The following is a 27,344-nucleotide window of genomic DNA, read 5'->3' on the forward strand; positions in this document are numbered from 1 at the left end:
TGTTATGAATTTATTTAAACTTCCTTGCAGACCCATAATTATCATGTGGTGAAACACACACAGAGTGATGTCATTCAAAGCAGGCTTTCATCAGAATACTTCTTCCAGTTAATGATAGCAAGTTGCATCTTAAATCTCAAAATGCAGTTAAAATTAGAAATAATTGAATTGAATTATTTCACATATTATTTATGAAGCTTCATTACAGAGTAACAGTTGAAGTGTCTATAATTACCTTGGATGAGAATGAGTTTATCATTTACATAGCCATTATTCGTCCCCAGCAGCATCAGTAAATGCTGGAGGGTAACTTCTCAATGCGAGTGGGACCCTGATGGTCCTCTGAACAAATGGTAAAATGCTGCAGGATTCCCATTGTATTTAACCTTTTCCCCAGCAGTTTCTGGGGGAAACACACAGCATCGGGCATCCTTAGAGTGGTTTTCCCCTTAACATTTTGCTTTCAACCCTCCTGTTTTGCTGACTTTGTTTTGAAGGCCTTAGGACTCCGCACACACTACCACTGCTAACCACTGCTAAAGTGCTTGTCCTCTCTCCTTAAAACATAGTAGAATTGGCTTATACCCAAATGGCATATTTAATATACTTGTAAGTCCTTAGTAAAGTGGATTTACCAGTGCCCGGAGCCTGTAAATTGAATCCAAATAGTGGGCATACAGCACTGATTGTGCCACCCACTGAAGTAGACCTTTAAACATGTTTCAGGTCTGCTGCTGCAGTCTGTGTGTGCAGATTTTAAACTGCCATGTCAACCTGGCCAGGTAAACCTCTTTCCAGGCCCAAATCTTCCTTTTTAGTACATATACGGCATCCTTAGAGTGCTTTTCCCCTTAATATTTTGCTTTCAACCCTCCTGTTTTGCTGACTTTGTTTTGATGGCCTTAGGACTCTGCACACATTACTACTGCTAACCACTGCTAAAGTGCTTGTCCTCTCTCCTTAAAACATAGTAGAATTGGCTTATACCCAAATGGCATAGTTAATATACTTGTAAGTCCCTAGTAAAGTGGATCTACCAGTGCCCGGAGCCTGTAAATTGAATGCAAATAGTGGGCCTGCAGCACTGATTGTGCCACCCACTTAAGTAGACCTTTAAACATGTTTCAGGTCTGCAGCTGCAGCCTGTGTGTGCAGCTTTTAAACTGCCATGTCAACCTGGCTGGGAAAAAACTCTTTCCAGGCCCAAATCTTCCTTTATAATACATATACGTCAGCCCTAGGATAGGTCCTGGACAGCCAGAGGGCAGGGTGCAGTGTATTTAAAAAGGTGGACATGTACTTTTAAGATTCACATGTCCTGTTAGAAAAAAACTCTTACATTAGTTTTTCACTACTGCAAGGCCTACCTCTACCATAGGATAACATTGAGGTTACCTTACACATTGAATTAGACGTAACTTCCAGATAGGAACCGGTAACCAATTCATGTTTGCTGTCTTTGGAGTTGTAATGGAAAATCCTACCTTATCGTGGAGTCGGATTTTAAATTAGAATTTTGAAAATGCCACTTACAGAAAGTTTTAATTTTCCTGGCCTAGCCATTTAGTGCCTGCAGACTGTCTCTGGGTCACATCACTGGATGTTGCTGACAGTTGGGCTTTGTGTATTCCTCCTGGATAGATTCAGACAATATAGAGGTTAGGTGTTCTTGGATGGGCCATCACTGTCAGGATGGGAGGGTGGAATTGGGCACCCCCACTTACACTTGAAGAGGCTGTGTCCTGCCTCTACATAATAGGGCCTCATACCCCCTATATTTACTCTGGAGCTAGGGCAGGGGAGTCAGAATACCTGTGCACTTCAAAGGCAAACTTCCAGTACCTTCTCCCACTTCAAAGGATGTGAAATATTGGCCCTCAAATACCAACTCTTCAGTACACTTCTTGACCTGTGGGGACCCTGTCAGGAAGAAGGACTTATGTGCTGCTGAAGGGACTGCCACTCTGTTGGACTTCTGCCCCGAAGAACAGCTGCCTGCTGTGCGGACCTGCTGCCCACCTGCCCGGATAAGAAGGACTGGGTCTGCATCTGTTGAACTCAGGAACCCAGGCCGACGATGAGGGCTAGATGGCTGGACTACTGACTAAAGCCTCAAGAACAAAAGGCTCTAACTACCTTGAACCAAGCACCTGGACTCTGCCACCTGTCAGGCCTACCTTGCCAAGTGGTGCCACCCCAGTCCTGGACCTTAGGAAGTGGGCCTGAGGGTGCTCTGCTAGCCCATCAGTGGATCCAGAAGAACAGACCCATCTCCTCTGCTGTGCAGTGCAACCCGAAGGAGGACTGATGCATAGCCTCTACAGCGAGAATTCTCCCAGTGCTTGGACTCTGCATTGGCCCCGCAGCCTGCATTGTAACCGCTGCAGTACAACGTCTTCACGATGCAGGTCCTCGCATTGCAGATCTCTCGTCGAGTGAAGCCTCAATGCACATTCTCACATTTCAGTCTTCCAACTCCTTGGAACCAACCCATCATCCCACTGCATGACACATCCTTGAGGCCAGACTTTGCATTGTAAGCCCGTGTCAACAGGATCCTTGACAACGTTGCAGGACCTTGCATTGTAGTCTTACAGCTCCTTGGAACGTGAGACCACCCAACACGCCACAACCAGGATTTCAGGTACTCTTGTTCCGTAGGCCTAGTAGGGTTCTGGTAGCTGGCCTGTGCTCCATCGTGGTCAGCCTGAACTTGCAACTTTGTCCTGGTCCAGTGCCACCAAATATCCACAGTTGGCACTTGTGCTCTTCAGCACTATTTTCATTGAAATCTTTAAACTTGCATCTCTTCGGTTCTAATGACTGGAATTTTATTGTTTCGGTCTTGATCTATTTATTAAAATGTACTTGATTTTTCTTAATTGGTGTGGGATTTTTCTTGTGTATCTTTACACTTTATTACTGTTTGAAGTGCTGCATAAACAGTTTATACATTTCCTCCAAGGTAAGCCTGGCTGCTCTGTGCCAAGCTAGCTGAGTGTCGAGCACAGGTAAATTTAGGGTTTGCTTGTTCCTCACCCAGCAAGGATTGTGGTTCCTGCTTGAGTAGGTGTTTACCTCCCTCAACCAGTAACCCAATTTCTCACACCATGGAACTCGTAATTACTATTTCCCAACACCTCAGAATATTTGTAACAATGCCCTAACTATTTTCTAATTATTATTTCCACTGGGGACAAAAAATCACGAGAATTTAGGAAAACTTTACATTCCTGCATATTTCAAGGAACTCTCAGGAGACGCTGAAGGCTAATTGCATTAGTGGGAGGCCCTATAGTAACACAAAGGCACTACATTACACTGGAATAAAAATCAATCACCCTTTCTAAGGAAAAAAACTAACTAATATATCAGTGATAAAAGAAAACTACTACCTTAAGGGAATTGATATCTCACTGTAGATTTTCATCTTTAAACCAGACCAAAAAAACTTCATGGATAAAAGCTTGGCCGGATGGATATATGACGTTACAACGCGTTATTTTACAACGCAGACCGTTACATCGCAATTTTTACAACGCAGGATCCATTACAATGCATGCCTTTACAACGCATGTCATTACATAGCAGATACTATTACAACGCGTGCCATTACAACGTAAGTATAGGCAAGTATATCTTTTTTAAAAAAATGTAACTAAGTTAATTTAATTAATTTAATTTAATTTTATTAATTTAAAAAAAGTAATTTATTTAATTTAATTTAATTATTGTAATTTAATTAATATTAAAATTGTAATTAATTTAATTTATTTAATTTAATTTAACTAATGTAATTTAATTAATTTATAAATTGTAAATAATATAATTTAATTTATTATAATAAATTTAATTTAAATAATTTTAAAATAATAATTAATATAATTTTATTTAATTTAATTAATGTAATTTAATTATTTAAAATTGTAAATAATATAATTTAATTTGATTAATTTAATTAATTTAAAAAATGTAATTAATTTAATTTAAGTAATGTAATTTAATTAATTTATTAATTGTAAATAATATAATTAATTTAATTTAATTTAATTTAATTAATTTAATTAATTTAATTTATTTAAAGTCGTGTTTTTAAAAAAAGTGAACCCTAAAAATACCCTTGTACCCCAAAAACCAAACCCAGCCCTAAAACCTAAAAATACCCCTGTACCCCAAAAACCAAACCCAGCCCTAAAACCTAAAAATACCCCTGTACCCCATAACCCAAACCTAGCCCAGAACCCTAAAAATACCCATGTACCCCAAAAACCAAACCCAGCCCTAAAACCCTAAAAATACCCAAACACCCCAAAACATATACCTCAGTACCCCAAAACATATACTCCTATACTCATACTTATTTTTTTTAAATTACTTAAATTAATATATTTAATTTATTTTATAAAAATACATAAATTAATATATTTATTTATTTTTAATATTAATTAAATTAATTAAATAATGTAAAATAAAATATAAAATAAAATTATATACTTTCCTATACTTACGTTGTAATGGCATGCGTTGTAATAGCATCTGCTATGTAATGACATGCGTTGTAAAGGCATGCATTGTAATGGATCCTGCGTTGTAAAAGTTGCGATGTAATGGTAGTGCGTTGTAAAAGTTGCGTTGTAACGGGTGTTTCCCTGGCCGGATACATTGGGAGGAAAATGAATGTTCCGACTGAGAGACAACATAACACTGACAAAATCTGAAATTTTTTCCCTCAGCTGATTGGCTGGTTAAACAGCCCAGTGTCTTGTGGGCAGGCAGTAAATGCTAAACTGCATTAAGAAGGATCAGAAAATACAACTGAAAAGGGAATGGTGTGCTCCAAATGTTTGAACGTCAATTTTGAACCAGGCAGCAGAGTGAGAGTGAGAGTGAAAAAGATGCAGGTATGCCAGCAAGCAGTGCATTGCCACTATCTAGAAAACACATTATGGTACCTTATTGGCAGTTCTGAAGCCTGACACTAGCAGAAAAGAATACAAGTTTTGCCATGAGGATGAATGAAAAATGTAGGATTTTGCAATACTGTATCTATGTGATTTGAAGGTGAGTGATGAAACCAAAACAAAGCCGAAAATGTTGCTATGCTCACCAGGGAATGATTGGCACCCAGTACCACAAATGAAGACAACTAGTATGAAGTGGTGGGAGCACGTGTCCAGGAAATCAGCAGACATTCCATTATTTATTGTTTGAGAAAACATACACAAATACAGCCCTTACTTACACGAAGGCAGTGCAACAGGCGGTGGACATTGCCCAAACATGAAATCCTTATGTTGAGATATGTGGAGTCTGCCTTCTGCTGCAAGATGTTGAGCGAGCCGGCCAGCAGCTCCCTCTAGATCGTAAAACAGTTATTCCTCAAAGCATGGAAGGGGACATCGTCGGAAAAACCTATTGACTCTATCCGTATGGAAAGTGAACATAACCACATCAGGAGAGAAACCCCATTCCCTTTGAAGGGGTTCATGTTATACCACATTTAGTGCTCCAGAAAGGTAGAGGAATCACTTCACCTTCCACACAACCTAGTGCATGACATTGCCATCGCCTGAAGAATAACTGTCTCAGTGATACATGAGGACTAGAACCAGATATGTAAGGGAGTGATAGACAATGTAATTAAGTAGAAGCAAGTTTATCACACACTGAACAATGAACATGCCCAAATGCGACAAGCTCTTAGTGGAGCAGAATTTTGCAAACCTCTGGTTCCAGTCATGGCTTTTAAGCAGGCAAAATACTGACTATAAGAATTTGGGATTTTGATTGAGGGGGTAAAAGCTTCACTCAGGCAACAACCACACTCTTTCTGAACCAAAAAGGTACTAAATTAAACCATCTGGTAGCTTTGCAGAACAGCAGTCAAGCTTAGAGGCAATGTGTAAAATATTCATAAAGCACACAAACAGTAATAAAGTGAAAACATAACACAAGAAAAGCCCAACCAATTTAGAAACATGCAGTACATGTTATTAAATAAAATGATCCCAGAACGACAAAGATCCAATCAGTAGAACTGGAGATATTGGTTTTTTAAGATTTTTAGTGAAAATAGTGCTTAAAAGCACAAAATGCCACATAGGGTCAATTGATAGGGCTAGACCAGGGAAAGCCACAAGTTCAGGCTGAAAACGATGGAGCATGGGCTGGATACAGGGACCAATTTAGGAGGAGGCCACAAAGAGGAAGTTGAGTATTGCAGACAGTCGTTGCAGTAGCTGCGTTTTCGCTGTCATCTTGGGATGACGTTGTACCCCAAAGTGCAGGTCTTGCTTTGCTAGTCATCAATAGAGGTTCCTGTTGGCATGACAAGCAGGTTTCACTGAAACTTCACGTTGGCGGTCATCGCAGGTGGCAGAGTATTGGTACAAATGGCCTTTATTTCCTTTGTCTGTATTAGTTGTTTCTTATATGTAGGCCTATTTTTAAAGATGTCTAAGTAGTACACCTGTTTTGTTTAAGTATTCAGTATATGTATGTAATGTAAATTGTCTTCTGAGACATTTTTTAATAAAATCCTATTGTATATATGTTTATATTAACAGCCCTGAAGAAGTCCCAATGAGACGAAACGCGTCAGCAGTATGGTGCTAATTTTGAAAATAAAGAACTTTGAAAGACAAGAAAACATCATCTTTCGCGATTGATTATATTTACAATATTGTTGTTTGCAGAACTTTGTGGTGCACCTTTGCGGTTGTTCATGTTGGTACAAATGGGCTTGTTTGATTTCAGGAGGATCCCACACTTCATTTAAAAAATTTTTTTTTCATTAAGGCGGATAGCTTACTGATGCCAGACAAGGTTCCAGGACCTGATGGGGTGTCTCTTGGGTATTAAGATTCACTCCAGCAGAGGCCAGCAGCAGGGTTCAGACAGGTCCAGTTGAATGTCCAGTTGCAGCAGGTCATCTGGGCTTTTTTTCAGAGATGTCTCTGAAGTTTGTTGTGTCCCTGTAGTTCAAACAGGAGGTGAACCAACTGATAATTAGAGTCACTCGGGGTAGCCTAGGATAAGAGCAAACAGGTCAAATCTTCCTTCTTAGACAGCAACATAGTCCTTCAAGCAGCAGGGCGGTCCACTGGCAACAGGGCAGTCTTTCTTCTGTAACCTCCACAGGTCCAGGAGTGTTCTGGAAGTCGCTCTGGTGGTCCAATATTTATACCTGGTACAGAGACTCCCTGTCCTAGCCCCACAACTAGGTCAGGAAAGTTCTTGCCCTTCCCCAGTCCAGGCTCCAAATTATCTAGGGTGACAAAAAGAAGGGCAGGCATGACATCTGGTGCCTTAGTGTGTACAGGAGACAAAGCAGTTTGAAGTATGAGTGGGGCTGTGTATAGCCCCTCTCCAGTCATGCTACCAGAATTGCCCATGCTGTCAACTGAGCACTCTTTGTGTTACTATCTGGAAGAAACACACAAACCCGAACGGAAATGCCATTCACAGGACATTAGCAAGAAGGCACAAAAAGATGCCAACTCTCTAAAAGTGACAACTTCACCTTTAAAGAGTATTCTAAAGAACTATTTGTTTGAGTGTAAACCACATATCTCTATCTGCTACCTATCTAAAGTTTGGGTGGCTGGACAGGACAATTTAACACAATATCTTACAGGCACGCAGTCTATATGTACTACGTGACCACTGTATTTATATTCCAGAACACATTTATTTTTCTTTTTTTCAGATTCTTAAGGTTTCAAAATACACCGGCACAAACAAAAGACCATCAAGACAGTAGGTTCATATACACGGTATCTACAAAAATACAAATTTACAAATGTACACTATTTACAACTCTCGAGTCAAACAAAACAAATAATAACACACCAAGACAATAAAACATAAAGTGGTTCAATTCAATTGCAGGTTTGAATAGTGCAATACTGATGCAAACAACAAGAAGGAAAGGCAGTCCTTAGAACTATGAACCCAGGGGACAGGCGGGATGAAGGTGGAAATGAGAGCCTGCCTGTCTACCAAAACCTGTGGTCAGATATTTAAATGGGGTTGCACAGCTAGGGGTCCAATAAAGTGGAATTAATTGTGTCCTAGCAGCACCCTTTGAAGTTGCCACAGGGTGGGGTGTCGACGCGTTTCGAACCAGGGTGCTGTAGGTTCTCTTCAGGACAGGGACTGGGAAAAATGAATCTGCGCACTGGCACGGACGTTGCCGTAGTGTGGGAAATTCTCAGAAAACAACATCAAACTATTACCCAGAGCAATAAGGAGGAAGAGAAAGGTGGTAAAACTGTGACAAAGGGAGTAAGCAGCAATCTGCAAGAGTGAGATAAAGGGACAAGGAGTTTCGGAAGGTGGATTAAAGAGGCAGGACGTGGACACAAGTCTAGGCAGCCTTGGTATTTGGCACACTGGGATTCAAGAGTGTTGGCTGTGGTCTTCTGAACAAAACTTTGGGCCCCTTACAAATTAAGCACTATTAAGTCACAAGTTTGAATCTTGGTTGCTAACCTCAGTCTTTAACCTCAGTCTTACAGCCTTCTGAGGTTGATAAAATTAGCACCATTAAGCTGGATATCCATAAACTGTTACCTTATAGCATCAAGTGAACCTAAAGGCTGATCATGCCTGTCATGCTATGCTTGTCAGGTGCAATGTATTTCACGTGGCACAACTTCTGATAATTTTAGTGTGTAAGGGTTATCAGTAAATTTAAGCAACCCTTGCAATTGCTCTTTTTATATATTAAATCTCTCTGACGTGAATTTCCTTTTGTAAATCATAGGGTTGGCAAGGTTTTCTTATTCTCACAGGAATGTATGTATGCAGAAAGGGCAGGACTCATAATCAGGCAGTTTACATTTTGCAAGGTGACGTGTGTAGTTCATTATCACTTCATTCATGCCATGGCATAGCGCCAAGAGAACGCGCGGGTCACTTACTCTTCATACTTGTACCGCCACTCATTCATAGCCACATCATATGTGAACAGCAGTGGTTTCCAGTCTATGCCCTTTTCTTTCCGCTCCCGCGTTGCTGTTCTCTGAGCCTCTTCTAACACAAATTTCTCCTCTGTCGCTTTGTGTTGGTCCTCTTCATTTATAGCACTTGTCACGTGCTGCCAGAGCCTAGAAAAGCACGACAAAAACAAATCATTTGCTGAACCCTGGCAACTAATAAAAACCTCTACTGGCTATTAGGAAAAGAGTAGCAATTACACATGTATTATCACGATTTTATCTGGAAAAGACATCAATTCCCCAAAAAAGTAGAGCAAACCCTCCCCAAACCTAACGAAGAAATGACACTAAACAGCCCTTTCAAGCAGTGTACTAGCACTATGGTGCTATGAAAACCCAGGACGATAAGAACGTAAACCTATGAGGTGAATTTCTGTTATCACAAATTAGGCAAACACATACTTGTAAAACATTAAAGGAATTATAACACATGAATTCATTTATATTTCCTTTGGAATACATTAAAACATTGAAGAATCCAGAAGCAATTCTTGCTACTGTGAATGATTGTGCATCATTATTACTTCCTTCATATTACTCACATCACCCACTCTGGTAAAGGTAAAAGAAACTTTGACTGAATATGATGAGTTCTTGGCAATGAAACTACAGGTACATTGCATTGAAAGATTTGTTTTTCTTATGTAATGTACAGAGCGGCTCTGCGTCACTTTTTTGCCTATTTTATTGAGCATGTGGCTACAGCCATCCGCTCAATTAGTGGTTCGACATCTCCAAAACTAGGAATGTCTAATTTTAAGTGGTACGCTGATGAGAGGTGTGGCGCCGCGGCCAGGGCGACTGACGCTGGAATCTGGGGATCCCGGTTCGATCCCGAGCGGCAGATTAGCCCGGCACCATGTCACTCTGGGCAATAGCTTGCTTAATTTTCCCGATGGCCCCAAGCGCCTAGAGACCCTTACAGGTGATTGTTCGCGCTTTACAAATGTGGATTATTATTATTATTATTATGATATTGCTTCGTTTTTAAAACCCAGCTTAGACATTCAAAAACAAATATTTGATATTTTTCAGGACTATCATCAGCAAATAGGAGGGTATAAAATAAATAAATCAAAGAAAGAGATTCTGCTCTGTAACACTGTTAACTGAATTCGGCCCACTGTTTATGCTAGACCCAAGAGGTATCTTGGTATATATGTTTCTGAAAATGTCAATGACCTGTATGTTTTAAACTATGTCCCTCTAATGAATAAGATAAAGGGGCTGTTTGCAAAATTAAATTTCCCATTTCAATATTAGGCCGGGCTGCTCTTATTCATATGTCGATTTTACCCTCATGTATTTTCTTATTTTTAGATATTCCTAATGCAATACAACCACTTCGCTGCTAGGCCTGGAGGGGACCCAGAAATTAGCTAAAATACATCAAAATGTTGGTTTTTGGAGGAAAAATGGAAAAAAGTGCTGCAAATGAAAGAGTCTGGGCTTTTCCCTACAAATGGTATCAAAAAAGGGGTTGTGGGGCTGAAATCACAATTTTCCCAGCTTTTAGGGAATGACACACATTTTTTCAGAAAACCAAACAAACCTATACATTTCTAAAAACTAGACACCCAGTGGAATCCATGATGGGGTTACTTGTCTGCCTCTTACCAGGTTCTGTTACCCAGAATCCCTTGCAAACCTAAAAAAATTTTAAAAAAACACATTTTCCTCACATTTCTGTGGTGGGAGGCCTAATGCCCGTGACAGGAAATGGCGCACAACGCAACGTGGACACACCACAATTACACAGTGAAAAATGACCCTTTTTTGGCAAAGTGCCTAGCTGTAGTTTTTTAACCCTAGCTCTACCGGCACCTAGGGAAATCTAGAAAACCTATACATTTTTTAAAAGTAGACACCCAGGGGAATCCAGGATAGGGTGACATATCTGCCTCTGACCAGGTTCTGTTACTCAGAATCCCTTGCAAACCAATTTTTTTTTTAAAAACCCACATTTTCCTCACATTTCTGTGGTGGAAAGTTCTTGAATCTGTGTGGATCCAAAAATTTCCACCCACCGCGCGTTCCCCTAAGTCTTCAGAGAAAAATAGTACCTCACTTGTGTGGGTAGGCCTAGTGCCCGCGACAGGAAACGGCGCAAAACGTAATGTGGACACACCACAATTGCACAGTGAAAAATGACCCTTTTTTGGCAAAGTGCCTAGCTGTAGTTTTTTAACCCTAGTTCTGCCGGCACCTAGGGAAATCTAGAAAACCTATACATTTTTGAAAAGTAGACACCCAGGGGAATCCATGATAGGGTGACTTATCTGCCTCTGACCAGGTTCTGTTACCCAGAATCCCTTGCAAACCAATTTTATATTTTAAAAATCCACATTTTCCTTACATTTCTGTGGTGGAAAGTTCTGGAATCTGTGTGGATCCAAAAATTTCCACCCACCGCGCGTTCCCCAAAGTCTTCAGAGAAAAATAGTACCTCACTTGTGTGGGTAGGCCTAGTGCCCGCGACAGGAAACGGCGCAAAACGTAATGTGGACACACCACAATTGCACAGTGAAAAATGACCCTTTTTTGGCAAAGTGCCTAGCTGTAGTTTTTTAATCCTAGCTCTGCCGGCACCTAGGGAAATCTAGAAAACCTATACATTTTTGAAAAGTAGACACCCAGGGGAATCCATGATAGGGTGACTTATCTGCCTCTGACCAGGTTCTGTTACCCAGAATCCCTTGCAAACCAATTTTATTTTTTTTAAATCCACATTTTCCTTACATTTCTGTGGTGGAAAGTTCTGGAATCTGTGTGGATCCAAAAATTTCCACCCACCGCGCGTTCCCCAAAGTCTTCAGAGAAAAATAGTACCTCACTTGTGTGGGCAGGCCTAGTGCCCGTGACAGGAAACGGCGCAAAACGTAATGTGGACACACCACAATTTCACAGTGAAAAATTACCCTTTTTTGGCAAAGTGCCTAGCTGTAGTTTTTTAATCCTAGCTCTGCCGGCACCTAGGGAAATCTAGAAAACCTATACATTTTTGAAAAGTAGACACCCAGGGGAATCCATGATAGGGTGACTTATCTGCCTCTGACCAGGTTCTGTTACCCAGAATCCCTTGCAAACCAATTTTATTTTTTTTAAATCCACATTTTCCTTACATTTCTGTGGTGGAAAGTTCTGGAATCTGTGTGGATCCAAAAATTTCCACCCACCGCGCGTTCCCCAAAGTCTTCAGAGAAAAATAGTACCTCACTTGTGTGGGCAGGCCTAGTGCCCGTGACAGGAAACGGCGCAAAACGTAATGTGGACACACCACAATTTCACAGTGAAAAATTACCCTTTTTTGGCAAAGTGCCTAGCTGTAGTTTTTTAATCCTAGCTCTGCCGGCACCTAGGGAAATCTAGAAAACCTATACATTTTTGAAAAGTAGACACCCAGGGGAATCCATGATAGGGTGACTTATCTGCCTCTGACCAGGTTCTGTTACCCAGAATCCCTTGCAAACCAATTTTATATTTTAAAAATCCACATTTTCCTTACATTTCTGTGGTGGAAAGTTCTGGAATCTGTGTGGATCCAAAAATTTCCACCCACCGCGCGTTCCCCAAAGTCTTCAGAGAAAAATAGTACCTCACTTGTGTGGGTAGGCCTAGTGCCCGCGACAGGAAACGGCGCAAAACGTAATGTGGACACACCACAATTGCACAGTGAAAAATGACCCTTTTTTGGCAAAGTGCCTAGCTGTCGTTTTTTAATCCTAGCTCTGCCGGCACCTAGGGAAATCTAGAAAACCTATACATTTTTGAAAAGTAGACACCCAGGGGAATCCATGATAGGGTGACTTATCTGCCTCTGACCAGGTTCTGTTACCCAGAATCCCTTGCAAACCAATTTTATTTTTTTTAAATCCACATTTTCCTTACATTTCTGTGGTGGAAAGTTCTGGAATCTGTGTGGATCCAAAAATTTCCACCCACCGCGCGTTCCCCAAAGTCTTCAGAGAAAAATAGTACCTCACTTGTGTGGGCAGGCCTAGTGCCCGTGACAGGAAACGGCGCAAAACGTAATGTGGACACACCACAATTTCACAGTGAAAAATGACCCTTTTTTGGCAAAGTGCCTAGCTGTAGTTTTTTAATCCTAGCTCTGCCGGCACCTAGGGAAATCTAGAAAACCTATACATTTTTGAAAAGTAGACACCCAGGGGAATCCATGATAGGGTGACTTATCTGCCTCTGACCAGGTTCTGTTACCCAGAATCCCTTGCAAACCAATTTTATTTTTTTTAAATCCACATTTTCCTTACATTTCTGTGGTGGAAAGTTCTGGAATCTGTGTGGATCCAAAAATTTCCACCCACCGCGCGTTCCCCAAAGTCTTCAGAGAAAAATAGTACCTCACTTGTATGGGCAGGCCTAGTGCCCGTGACAGGAAACGGCGCAAAACGTAATGTGGACACACCACAATTTCACAGTGAAAAATGACCCTTTTTTGGCAAAGTGCCTAGCTGTAGTTTTTGAACCCTAGCTCTGCTGGCACCTAGGGAAACCTAGCAAACCTATACATTTTATAAAACTAGAAACCCAGGGAAATCCAGGATGGGGTGACTGGACTGCCTCTCACCAGGTTTTGTTTCCCAGAATCCCTTGTAAACCTAAAAAAATGTTTAAAAATAAATGTTGCTCACATTTCTGTGGTGAAAACTTCTGGACTCTGCGTGGATCCACAAATTTCCACTAACCCCTTGTTTCCCAAAGTCTTCCGAAAAAAATGATACCTCACTTGCCTGGGTGGGTCAAAGACCCATGACAGGCAAGAGCCCAAAATCTATTGAGGCAACATCAAAATTACCTATCACAAAACAACCTGGTTTTGCAAGGGGGTCCCATGAGTTTTTGGCCCGGGGCTCGGCGGCTGTCTAAGGAAACCCACCAAACCCCCACTTTTCTGAAAACTAGACACCCAGGGGACTCCAGAAAAGTATGGCTTGCGTGGGTCCCCTAGCTTTTCCTACCCAGAATCCACTGAAAACCTCAAATTTAGCTGAAAAAAAAATCACTTTTTTCTCAAATTTCTGTGTGGGAATGTTCTGGAATCTACGTGGATCCACAAATTTCCTCACACCGAGAGTTCCCCCATGTCTCCCGATAAAAATGATACCTTATTTGCGTCAGTAGGTCAAGTACCTACGACAGGCAAGGGCCCAAAACCTATTGAGGCAACATTAAAATTACCTATCACAAAACAACTTGGTTTTGCAAGGGGGATCCCATGAGTTTTTGGCCGCAGGCTCGGTGGCCGTCTGAGGAAACCTATCAAACTCCCACATTTCTGAAAACTAGACACCCGGGGGAGTCCACCAAGGTATGGCTTGCATGGGTACCCTAACATTTTCCTACCTAGAATCCACTGCAAACCTCAAATGTATCTGAAAAAATCACTTTTTTTTCTCAAATTTCTGTGTGGGAAAGTTCTGGAATCTATGTGGATCCATCACCCCCAGCGTTCCCCCAGGTCTCCTGTTAAAAATGATACCTCACTTGCGTGGGTGGGTCAAGTACCCGCGACAGGCAAGGGCCCAATACTGATTGAGGAGACATCGAAATGACCTATCACAAAACAGCCTGGTTTTGCAAAGAGGGCCACCTGGGTTTTTGTGCCCGGGCTCGCCGCCATCTTGGGAAACTACCAAACCCAAACATTTCTGATAACTAGACACGAGTCCAGCGATATATGGCTTGCGTGGTGAGGAAATATAAATTTTATGGTCAAGATTGTGTTCCCTAGCGTGTACCCCACCGACTCCATGTACCAGCTTAAAGTGCATGTAACTTCCCTCCTGTGCCAGCTACGAAGACGCAAATACATTTGCGTCCAACGTCAACATGTCCTCTTTCAGACCCACCCTGAATGGGTTGAATAGTCCGTTCCTAAATATGCTATGCCAACGTCTTTTTGTAGTGTACCTTACACGTTTTTCAGCTCTGGCAAAGTAGGCCCTGAATTTCTGCCATTGAGCCATTTTTCTGGCTTCTGACTCTGAAAACCTCAGCCCAGGCTGCCTCTGTACCCGCGAACTCTGACTTACTTCCAGCACGGCCCACCGTGCTCAGCTCAGCCTGCTGCCTGCCAAGACTGACTATAACCTTCGAGTTATCTGTTCCGCTCCTCGAAAATACATTCCTGCCTACTAGCTTCAGTAAACATCCCCCTCATCTGCAGAGCAAAGGGCCAACCTGTTTCCGTGCAAGTAATTCATAGCCTCTGTTACCATGCTCCCATGGAAGGCCCATGCCCCCACGCTTCTCATGCAGACACTCAGGCGCCTACACACGCACTCACAGTCAGTATAGAATAGCTTCTGCCCCAGAGACCTTTCCCTCCAGATAGTATGGTTCCCAAACATCAGATATCAGATATGATAGAAGTACAAGTTGATCTGACATGCCAGACTTCTGTCTCTTTCCGTCAGTGTAAATGTCAAGTTTCCTGCACCCTCCAGTTTCATGTCAATCACACGTCATGCAGCTGCGCGCGCATCCAAGCTTCCGATTTCTGCTGACATTGCAACATTTCTGTTAGTGCCACCCCTTCTGTGACACCTACCTGGTGACGTTTCTAGCACACACGCCTAGTTCACGCCTTCTGATTACGTATTGCTAACACGTGGATGCTGTTATCTTGTCTTCTCTCAGCTGTTACGCCTACCATACGTTTTTCATGACAATGAATTAAGTATATAAGCTATGTACTGTCAATAAAGTGTGGTGCGCACTCTTCTATCCCTTCCTGAACCCTGTGTGGTTGCGGGAACATGATAGCCAAGTCATGACCATTCCTTTTTAAGGAATAAAACCCCTAAGAACTCTAACACCACGGACTCTGCCTCTTTCTTTCCGATTGAGTTATTATTGATTAAGTACTTACCTGCATAGAAATTATGATAGTAAGTTAAATATTTACGACATTTTGGCGCCCGAATAGGGACCCCTCCCCCACCTCACGCGCCGGTTGGTGCGTTGCAAGCTCTGTCCCCTGCCATCAGTTAGAAGGAACTACGCGTACTGGCAGGATTTCCTGCATCTCCCTCTGGCCCACGGAGGTGACGAAGACTGCGATCAGTACCCAGACGAGGCGGTGAGGAGTGCGGAGGATCCCGACCAGAGCCTAGCCGAAAGAAGCAAGGTCCGAGGTGTCAAGAGGCCCACCAGTTTTCCGAAGTTTTCCGAAGTTTCCCGAAGTTTTCCGAAGTTTTCCGAAGTCGAGCCGAGTCCAGTCCAGTCGAGTTTTCCGAGGCCTTCCGATTTCCGTGCTTCCCGGTGAGTACCATTGCTGGGACGTATCAAGACGGGTTTGGGTACACAAGTCCGGTCTGCACTGTTTTTAGACAGTGTATCTGTGCTGTTTAGCAGTACTTCCGTTATTTCAAGGTCTGCACTGTTTTTAGACAGTGTATCTGTGCTGTTTAGCAGTACATCAGTATAAAGGGGTAGTGATATATGTTTTAAATGTTTTTCATGTGATTAATGTCGTGGTATGAGTGTGACTGTTTTTAATGTGCATTATTGTGCGTTCTTGTATAAATAGCTGTATTCAGTATTAAGTAGGTAAAATCGAGTTTTCAGTACTAAGTCGAAACAAGATGCCGTTTTTCAACAAGTTAAAGCAGATAGGAACTAGGAAAGGGATACTGGAGGAAGAAATTCCTATTACCCCTAGGGACACTCCAGGAAACTTCATGTACCACAAGCATGGCTTAGATGCCATATTGTATCTAGATTTATGGGCCGATTATACAAAACATCTAGACGAGAGACACAGATGGCCAGTTACTGGAACATGGGATGCTGGGTGCATCATGAAGGTAGAGGAAGCACTATGGAAAAAGAAAGCCAGACCATCTCAAAAGGACGCCATAGAGTTTTGGCGTAAGGAATCACATAAGCGTGCTGAAAAGGCACTACGTAGAGAAGACAGACTTAGAGAATCAGATAAAGCCCAAGAAAACGAATTAGTTACTGAAGGGATCCGAGTAAAAACAGAGCAAGTAGACCGTGCACGAAATAACCTCGTAAACGGTATGTATCTCGCGGCCGAGGGTTCGCCTGAGGCCATTTCAGAAATACCGAAAAATCTACCGCCACCATTAGTACCAACTAAAGTAAATCACAGGACCACTAAAGACATATTCCTGAATTCCTATCTAGAGGATGTAGCACCCGCTTACACCAATCTGCCTGTCCGCGCCCTGCCAAACGACAGGGATGGGGGTGGTAACCCGCCCCAAGATCATATTCCGCCAGTACCACAACAGATTCCTCCACCTCCACCACTTCCCGCAGTTAAAATAGATCTACCAAAACCACGTCTACCTGACGCTACCAAAGGACAAATTCAAGTTCAGATACAGACTCCTCAGAGAGATAATGCCCAAGCTTCCGCTTCAGGAGGTGCGACGGGGGGTTTTCACACCCCACCATTGACACACAGAGTAAACCTTAGGGATATGCAGAGTCCTCTCACGTTCAAGTCACCCCGTCTTGACATACTCAAAGAAAAACTTTCAGTTTGCAGATATGATCCAGTACCCGGCAAGAACGACAGAATGATGATGGCCTCACTACGGTTAAGATCTGCTACTGATTTCCTGCTGTTATTTGCAGGGATGAAGGAACGCCTAGATAGAATATATCAGTTCATTCAGACTGGTAAAAACCCTGACAGTGTTAAGGATGCCATGGAGCATCAGAAAGTTGACATTCAAGCACAGATACTACGTTTTTTTATAAATTGCCTAATAAGAGAAAGAGATAGGCCTGGGACAGATCAGAGCGAGTTAGATGCACTAAACAAGTGGGGTCAAAATATATCTGAAGGAAAACATGATAAGGGGGCTTGCATAGCCAGTATGTACAAGAAAATAAGAAAAGCAGTGATAGAAATGCACGAAAAAGAGAAAGAAAGGGCCTCCTCCGAGGAGGAGGAAGAACTCGAAGAATCAGAAAAGACTACAGATACTATAGCGTATGTAGGTAAGGGAACTTACCTTAGGAAAGGTATCCGTCCGGAAAGCAAGAAAGTTTTTCTCTCTGCCTTAACCAACCCGAATTCTTCTGAACACCAGTTCCAGGAGACTGATAAAAGACTCCGAGACCGAGTGGGGTACCACATACTAAATTCAATGGATGAACAGGAATTAGCCCGGTCAGCTATATTATGGGCTGAAAATCCGGATATGTATAATGATGACACCGTAGCACAGACATTCCTGAACCTCTCCCCAGACGAGCAGAAATTAGCAGGTGTATACATGATGCAGCACCTCCTCACGAAATACAGAAATAAACATTCCGATCCAGGTCCCTTACACGAAACTCTAGAAGCACTACTCATGGATAGATGGAGAGGTCTAAGTACCAAGTTAATACAATTAATTCTAGAACAACGACATAGATATGACACTTTTGTAAGCTCTGAATATGTTCCCGCTCCACCCCCAGAAAGAAAAATGTATCGTATGGAATGCCTGAGTGGCATTGAAAGTCAGAACCCCTTACGAGAAGTACACCCAGTTATGGGTGAGGATCATCTCTTGAAACGCGTGTATGTACACACGCCACTGACTAAGTTAGAACTGTTAGAAATGAAGAAACTAGTACCGAGCCATGATAAAGACCCTGCAGGTTTCCACAGAGAGCTTAAAGACATGTTACTAATGGGGGATTACACATATGAAGATATCATGAAAATGTTAAAGGTACTGCTGCCTACGGGCATATACGAGAAACTCAAGGAAAAGGAATGGGAGGTGGGAGACAAAAAGATTGTATGGGCAGAAATAGAAGACGAAGAGAGCAAGCGTGTCCCAGGGGTAGGCCTCGGGGACAAAACTAAAGCATTACCAGGTTTAATAGTACAGGTTCTGCCAAGATTACTAGCAACTAGAAAAGAAGACTGGGATGCAATCTCAGCATGTAAACAGAAACCCGACGAAGATACTAGTGACTTTTATTCAAGATTCGAGAAATGTTTTATTATTAATAGTGGTCTTAAACCAAGTAGCGAATCGTACCCGCATCTTTTTGTATCAAAGCTAGTCGAGAATTCCCTGTTAGCAGTTAAAAACCGTGTATACAAGGTCGAGAGTACATGGCAAGCAAATACGCCATCCCAGATGTTACAAATGTTACAATACCATCAGAATAGAATTAGAGAAGAACAAGATCAGGAACAGAAACGTATGAAAGACACAAAAATGAAAATGTTAGTAGCCCAGTCGGTACATACCGACGGAAATAGGAAAGGTACGAATCAGACAAATCATTCCGCAGGTCCTGTTAAAGGGACGTGCAATTATTGCAAGCAGCCAGGTCACTACGTACATGAATGCCCAGTTCTGAAACACAATATAGCAACAGGTAAAACAAAAGAGAGACCGCATCCACCAAGACAAGATCAGGTCCAGCAACAGACTCCACAGAATGTACAGACCTCACAGAACACACAGCCTATGCATGCTTCATCCCATACAGCACAGACAGTAGCGGTATCTCAGCCACAGCCTCTTGCCGCGACTCAGCAAGTTTCCCAACAAATGTACCAGTATGCCCAATCTGCTTACCCCGATTACCAGCGATACACATGAAACAGCCTAGAGAGGGAATTTGGCTTGCCTCTTATTGAAATTCCTGTAGATCAAGAAGGTCCTTATGTACACAGTCAAGTATTGGGAAAAGATAGAAAGTTTTTAATTGACACAGGGGCAAGCCGCACCACTATCAGCCATGACGAAGTCCCAGGGGCACCCCTCTCAGGCTCACAGAATGTTTCCCTTGGTTTTTCAGGACAGCCCATTATAAATGAAGTATCAGAACCAGTTCCCCTGGCTGTGGGTCCATTATCACGTATTACAGACTTGTTACTTACGAAATCATGTCCAGAAAATCTGTTAGGAATTAAAACATTGAAAGCTCTAGGAGCTATAATATGCTGTTCCCCGGAGGGAGTTAGACTTTTTCTGCGGGATTTCAAGGGTCATTATGTTTTGCGAGAATTCGATGTCAGATTGAAAAATGTACCAGATCACTTGTGGGCAACAGGCCCAACTGATGTAGGTTGTATGCATATCACACCATACCGTGTTACACTCAAGACAGGAGTTGTTCTACCACGAATCAGACAATACAAGTTACCACCCGATGCTGTAGTGGCTTTACTGAAAATCATTGAAGAGCTCATTGCCCAAGGAGTGGTCGTGGAGACCGACTCCAATATCTGTAATTCACCTATCATTCCGATTCTTAAACGTACTGATCCCAATGCACCTCCAGTATATCGGCTGGTGATTGATTTACGAGAACTGAATAAATGCATAGTTCCACAGTACCCTGTGGTTCCCGACATCTCTTCCCTATTGACTGCTATTGATTCAGAAGCAACGTTCTTTACTGTAATTGACCTCAAGAACGCCTTCTTTAGTGTACCTATTGATCCAGAGAGCCAATATCTCTTCGGATTCAGTTTAAATGGACGAAGTTTCAAATTTTCCCGCGCACCTCAAGGATTCACAGAAAGCCCCAGCATCTATAGTCAAGCACTGAAAAGACAACTAGATTGTATTCAAATGCCAGTTAACACCGCTTTACTGCAATACGTCGATGATCTGCTGATCACCGCACGAAGTGAGCCCGAATGTGAACAAGCATCACTGACAGTTTTACATTTTTTGGCCGACAAGGGACACAAGGTGTCTCCTTCGAAGCTGCAATTCTGTGGTCAGCAAGTTGTATACTTGGGTCACTTGCTGTCCAAAGTGGGGAGACAGCTCACTCCCGATCGCATTCAGTTAATTGTAAATATGCCACGACCCCAGACACAAAAGGAAGTGCGGGCCTTCATAGGCCTCACCTCGTACTGCAGACAATGGATTCCTCAATATGCATTTCTAGCTAAAACACTCATCCAGTTAACGACACAGGAGGCAGCGACTTCGATTGTCCTCCCTTGGACTCAGGAACATACACAAGCCTTTGAGGAATTAAAGAAAGCATTATGCCAAGCACCAGTTTTAGCGACACCATGTTACAGCAAGCCGTTTACACTTTTTGTTACAGAACGTGACGGTACAGCATTGTCTGTCCTCACCCAAGATCAAGCAGGTTCATATAAGCCTTGCGCTTATTTTTCAAGTACATTGGATTCAGTAGCCCAGGCACTCCCTGCGTGCTTAAAGTCTGTAGCAGCAACAGCATTAGCAATCAGACAGAGTGATTCAATTGTCCTAGGGCATCAGTTAACAGTACAAGTTCCACATTCTGTAGAGGTTCTTTTAAACAGAACCCAGACTCAACACTTGACTATAGCACGACTGACAGGTTATGAATTGACGCTATTCCAGCCTCACATAGAAATAAGACGTTGCAGCATTCTGAACCCCGCAACACTGTTACCTTCAATAATGACAGATCCAGCCCCGCATGATTGTATAGAGATCATTAATGCAGTAACAAAGCCCCGACGAGACTTAACAGATGTTCCGCTGACAAATCCAGACCTGACACTTTATGTGGATGGTTCATGTATGAGAACAAGTACAGGAGAATTAGTGGCCGCGTATGCAGTGACCACTGAAACCGAAGTAAAAGAAACATATCGTATTGACACACTGTCCGCTCAAGCAGCAGAGCTTATTGCTCTGACCCGAGCCTGTATTCTAGCCAAAAACAGAAATGTTAACATATACACTGATTCCCGTTATGCGTTCGGAGTTGTACACGACTTCGGTATGTTATGGCAAGAACGAGGTTTTCTGACCTCTCATGGTGCCAAGATCCAACATGGTCCCCTCATTCAAGCACTGTTAGAAGCAATACATCTGCCTTCAGGCATATCCGTCATGAAGTGTAAAGCACATACTAAAGTTACAGATTCTGTTTCCCAGGGTAACGACCTGGCAGACCAGACAGCAAAACATACAGCATTGACTCACACTCAGACAACTGACATGACAAAGACAATAGGACCGACAAATTGTATGACAGTCAGGGATCCCACACTAGATGTAATCGATATTCAGGCACATGCTACTCCAGATGAAATAAAGAAATGGACTGAACTAGGAGGGATTCAAACAGAACAAGGTTGGATGACGAAGGGAAAATCTACATGGTTTCTCCCTGATTCTATGGTTCAAGTCATGGTTAATACAGCACATAGTCCAGCACACCTAGGAGAAAAAGCAATGCTAGACAGTTTACAAAATCTTTGGAGCAATAAACACTTACGAGCAGCAGCAAAACAGAAAGTGCGTACTTGCATGATCTGTTGTCAGTTCAATCCAGGTAAAAGCGTCCCTGTAGAGCAAGGTGGATTTCATCCTCCCGATCACCCTTTTGAAGTCCTCCAGATGGATTATATCCAGATGGACCGTTGTCGAGGATTCAAATATGTCCTCGTAATTGTTTGTGCACTGTCCCGTTGGACCGAAGCATACCCAGTCCCAGATTATACTGCTCCAACCACTGCCAGGCAGCTGGTTCGTGAATTCTTCCCACGGTACGGCTTGCCTCGTGTCGTGTACTCAGATAACGGTCAGCCATTCTCATCTGAATTAATGAAGCAGGTTTCCCTATTGCTAGGATACCAGTGGAGATTCCATTGTGTCCGACATCCCGAAGCCGCAGGCCTTGTAGAAAGGCATAACCAGACATTAAAGACACGCCTTGCAAAAATATGTAAAGAGAAAGGGGTCGACTGGATAGTCGCCCTGCCCGTGGCACTGTTCTACATGAGGATGGTTGCCCACTCGAGATCAGGACTATCCCCGTACGAAGTGGTCTTTGGTAGACCACCGAATATGTGGGGGACGCCCATTCCGAAGAAGATCACTGATGTTGATTGTAATATGTTGACAGATTACCTTGCCTCCTTGATGTCTGCACTCCAATCATGTCGTTCACAGGTTGCCGCAGCTTTCCCCGACAACACTGATGTAAAGCCGCATGATGTCCGTCCTGGGGACACAGTTTTAGTACGGAACTTCGACAGGAAGAGTCCGCTGGAGCCCCGCTGGAAGGAGCCAAAGACCGTCCTTCTTACAACGAGGACCGCAGTGAAACTGGAAGGCAGAAAGGGGTGGGTCCACACGAGCCATATCAAAAAATATAATGAACTGAAACCAGATCCAGGCTCGTCCACCCCCACCAAAGACTGTATCAAAACTAGTGACTTTAAAACTTCCGAACGAGAGAAAACTCCCCAAGAGGAATACAGACTTAAGCTCCGATCTAGCAAGTCAGACAGTTTAATTGTTTAAGTCCTCCCCTAGGTGAATCGGTTAAATAGTTTCTGACATGTATCCCCTAGATCGAGATAGAGAGAGAGAATTAAAGAAACGTACATATTGTAAATCACTACGTAGTCACTGTATGGTGACATTATTAATTATGTTTTTTCTAAGTGTTCTGATAATTATTGCGAGCATACTGCTCCCCATCTATTATCCTATTTTCAAGCATAAACAATCTGCTTATAATGTTTCTGCTGAACATTCTTTTAGTAAATTACCTCCACATGAACTTTCTTACAGACTTGCGCTGCGCAACAACACATTCATTAGTATGTTACATCATTCCCATCAGACTAACAATGCTACAAACTGCTGGATATGTGGCCGACTCCCTCCCTACCAGAAATACAAGGGAGCTCTGCCCCTCTTTCCGTACCCGTTCACTCACAATGGTTCCTGTGGTGCCTGGTTTAGAATAATAAATTCCGTAGATCCTGATATTGCTGTTTTCAAAGGGAGCTGGGTTTGGGGAAACTTGAACTCAGTTCTGCTTAATGCCTGTTATCCTGACAAGAAGGGACTCCCCATTAGAATAGGAACTGATCTAGAAAACGAAGTTTATGGATTAGGTAATTACACAATTAACCTTATGATCCTTACTGTTGAATCCGAACCTGCTCCAGTTTTGCCCGCTATGTCAGTACTACCAGTCACTGGTGAATTATGTGTCAGCAAGAAAGGTTCAGTACACTTAGGCCATAGTAAATGTACTATTGTGGTCGAATTCAGTGATCAAGGCAAGTCTTCTTTTAGAGCTACCCGTCATTCCTATTTTGTTTGTGGTCATACCGCATACATACGCTTACCTCCAGATTGGGATGGTACCTGTTACATTGCATTCCTTCTGCCACCTGTTTTTCTAGCTCCTCCTGATTATCACAGAAATACAAATCTAGCAAAGAATAGACTCAGAAGAGATATCTCACTTGTCGACTATACAGAAACAGCATGGGAACAATACACCGATTTTAATAAAGGATTCTTCTTCTTTTTAGGTCCCGTCCAAAATAGTAAACTAATACGCAGATTAACTAGAACCCTTGAAGCAGTAGTGAATGAAACTGCCTCCGCCTTAGGTAACTTAACAGAAGAGCAGTCCGCCATGCGGGTTGTTGTTCTTCAGAATCGTCTTGTGATTGACGTCATCTTGGCAGATAGAGGTGGAGCCTGTAAGGTCATCGGGTCAAGTTGCTGTATTTTCATCCCGCAAAACGCACCATCTGTATATCAAGCTATTACACGTCTTCATAAAATTGCAAATCTGATACATCAGAATCCAGGCACCTGGACTTGGTCCGGTTGGTTCTGGACAACGTTAACCGCTTGGGGATGGAAGATCCTATCCTTCCTAGGCATTGGCCTAGTCCTAGTATTCAGTTGCTGCCTGTGCCTACAGTGTGGGCCAGCGATTTGTGGACTGTGTGCCACATCGTGCATTGAACATTCCAGTTTCCTCTCAAAACGTGAAAGAAAGAAAGAAGAACAAATGATGTTACAAGAACAAACTGATCGATTCATGAGGATCGATATATCATGAAGGGTCCGTAGGGAACAAGGAGGGAATGAGGAAATATAAATTTTATGGTCAAGATTGTGTTCCCTAGCGTGTACCCCACCGACTCCATGTACCAGCTTAAAGTGCATGTAACTTCCCTCCTGTGCCAGCTACGAAGACGCAAATACATTTGCGTCCAACGTCAACATGTCCTCTTTCAGACCCACCCTGAATGGGTTGAATAGTCCGTTCCTAAATATGCTATGCCAACGTCTTTTTGTAGTGTACCTTACACGTTTTTCAGCTCTGGCAAAGTAGGCCCTGAATTTCTGCCATTGAGCCATTTTTCTGGCTTCTGACTCTGAAAACCTCAGCCCAGGCTGCCTCTGTACCCGCGAACTCTGACTTACTTCCAGCACGGCCCACCGTGCTCAGCTCAGCCTGCTGCCTGCCAAGACTGACTATAACCTTCGAGTTATCTGTTCCGCTCCTCGAAAATACATTCCTGCCTACTAGCTTCAGTAAACATCCCCCTCATCTGCAGAGCAAAGGGCCAACCTGTTTCCGTGCAAGTAATTCATAGCCTCTGTTACCATGCTCCCATGGAAGGCCCATGCCCCCACGCTTCTCATGCAGACACTCAGGCGCCTACACACGCACTCACAGTCAGTATAGAATAGCTTCTGCCCCAGAGACCTTTCCCTCCAGATAGTATGGTTCCCAAACATCAGATATCAGATATGATAGAAGTACAAGTTGATCTGACATGCCAGACTTCTGTCTCTTTCCGTCAGTGTAAATGTCAAGTTTCCTGCACCCTCCAGTTTCACGTCAATCACATGTCATGCAGCTGCGCGCGCATCCAAGCTTCCGATTTCTGCTGACATTGCAACATTTCTGTTAGTGCCACCCCTTCTGTGACACCTACCTGGTGACGTTTCTAGCACACACGCCTAGTTCACGCCTTCTGATTACGTATTGCTAACACGTGGATGCTGTTATCTTGTCTTCTCTCAGCTGTTACGCCTACCATACGTTTTTCATGACAATGAATTAAGTATATAAGCTATGTACTGTCAATAAAGTGTGGTGCGCACTCTTCTATCCCTTCCTGAACCCTGTGTGGTTGCGGGAACATGATAGCCAAGTCATGACCATTCCTTTTTAAGGAATAAAACCCCTAAGAACTCTAACACCACGGACTCTGCCTCTTTCTTTCCGATTGAGTTATTATTGATTAAGTACTTACCTGCATAGAAATTATGATAGTAAATTAAATATTTACGACAGTGGGTCCCCCAATGTTTTCCTACCCAGAATCCCCTGAAAACACTTTGCAAAAAAGGGTCAGTTTTCACTGTGAAAATGTGGTGTGTCCAAGTTGCGTTTTAGGCCGTTTCTGGTCACGGGCACTAGGCCTACCCACACAAGTGAGGTACCATTTTTCTCGGAAGACTTTGGAGAACGCGGGTTAGGAAAATGTGTTGTTTTTTAAATAATTTTTTAGGTTTGCAAGGGATTCTGGGAAACAGAACCTGGTGAGAGCCCAACAAGTCTCCCCATCCTGTATTCCCCTTGGTGCCAAGTTTTAAAAAATGTACAGGTTTAGTAGGTTTCCTTACGTGTCAGCTGCGCTAGGGCCCAAAATCCACAGGTAGGCACATTGCTAAAAAAATGTTGGAGCCTAGTGGGCTTTCTGCTGCCCTCGGGGTAATCGGGGGAGGGCGGTTCACCCCGATATGCCCCCAAGGGGGGCAGAAAGACTGTCGATATTTTTATATTTATAATCGCTGGCGCCTAGTGGGCTTTCTGACCCCCCAGGGGTCAGATCAGGTGGCATTGCCCCCATCTGCCCTCCCGGGTGGCAGAGAGATTGGAATTTCTCTGGGGGTGGGGTGGGGGTATTGTCATGCCCATTTTGGGCAGCCCTACTCAAATAAAACAAAAAAATCCCTGGTTTCTAGGGGGCTTTCTGCCCACCTGGGGGGCCGGATTAGGGGCTACAACTCCCATCTGCCGCCGGGGGGGGGGGCAGAAAGACTTATGTTTGTGGGGGGGGGGGTGGGGGCATTGGTGTGCCCGTTTCGGGCAGCCCCCACCCTAAAAAAAAATGTGCAATAAAGAATCCCTGCCATTTAGTGGGCTTTCTGCCACCCGGGGGGGGGGGGCCGAAAGGCTGTAATGGTGGTGGGGGTGGGGGCATTGGTGTGCCCGTTTCGGGCAGCCCCCACCTTAATAAAATGCGCAAGAAAAATCCCTGGCGCCAAGTGAGCTTTCTTCCCCCCAGGAGCGGGCAGATTTGGGACTACAGCCCCCATCTGCCCCCTCCAGGGGGGCAGAAAGCTGTAATGGTGGCGGGTGGGGATGGGGGCATTGGTGTGCCCATTTAGGGAAGCCCCCACCCTAAACAAAATTGTACAAAATAAATCCCTGGTGTTAAGTGGGCTATCTGCCCCCCAGGGGGCAGAAAGGTTGTAATGGTGGTGGGGGCATTGGAGCGGACTGGCCCCACCCTAAAAGAAATGCACCCCAAAA

The 27,344-nt window shown here is 43.3% G+C and overlaps 1 protein-coding gene across 2 annotated transcripts in view; it reads right to left on the minus strand.

Annotated features, from left to right (window-relative positions):
• Positions 1-27,344, minus strand: part of OSBPL5 (oxysterol binding protein like 5) — an 841,363-nt gene that overhangs the window by 58,337 nt on the left and 755,682 nt on the right. For both annotated transcript variants that reach the window (XM_086957869.1, XM_086957868.1), the window contains exon 18: positions 8,925-9,110. In XM_086957869.1, the coding sequence (XP_086813995.1) occupies positions 8,925-9,110 (186 nt within the window). The remainder of the gene's footprint in view (positions 1-8,924; positions 9,111-27,344) is intronic.

The sequence above is a fragment of the Lissotriton vulgaris genome, chromosome 2_1, assembly GCF_964263255.1.
Source record: "Lissotriton vulgaris chromosome 2_1, aLisVul1.2, whole genome shotgun sequence".
Lineage (NCBI taxonomy): Eukaryota > Metazoa > Chordata > Amphibia > Caudata > Salamandridae > Lissotriton > Lissotriton vulgaris.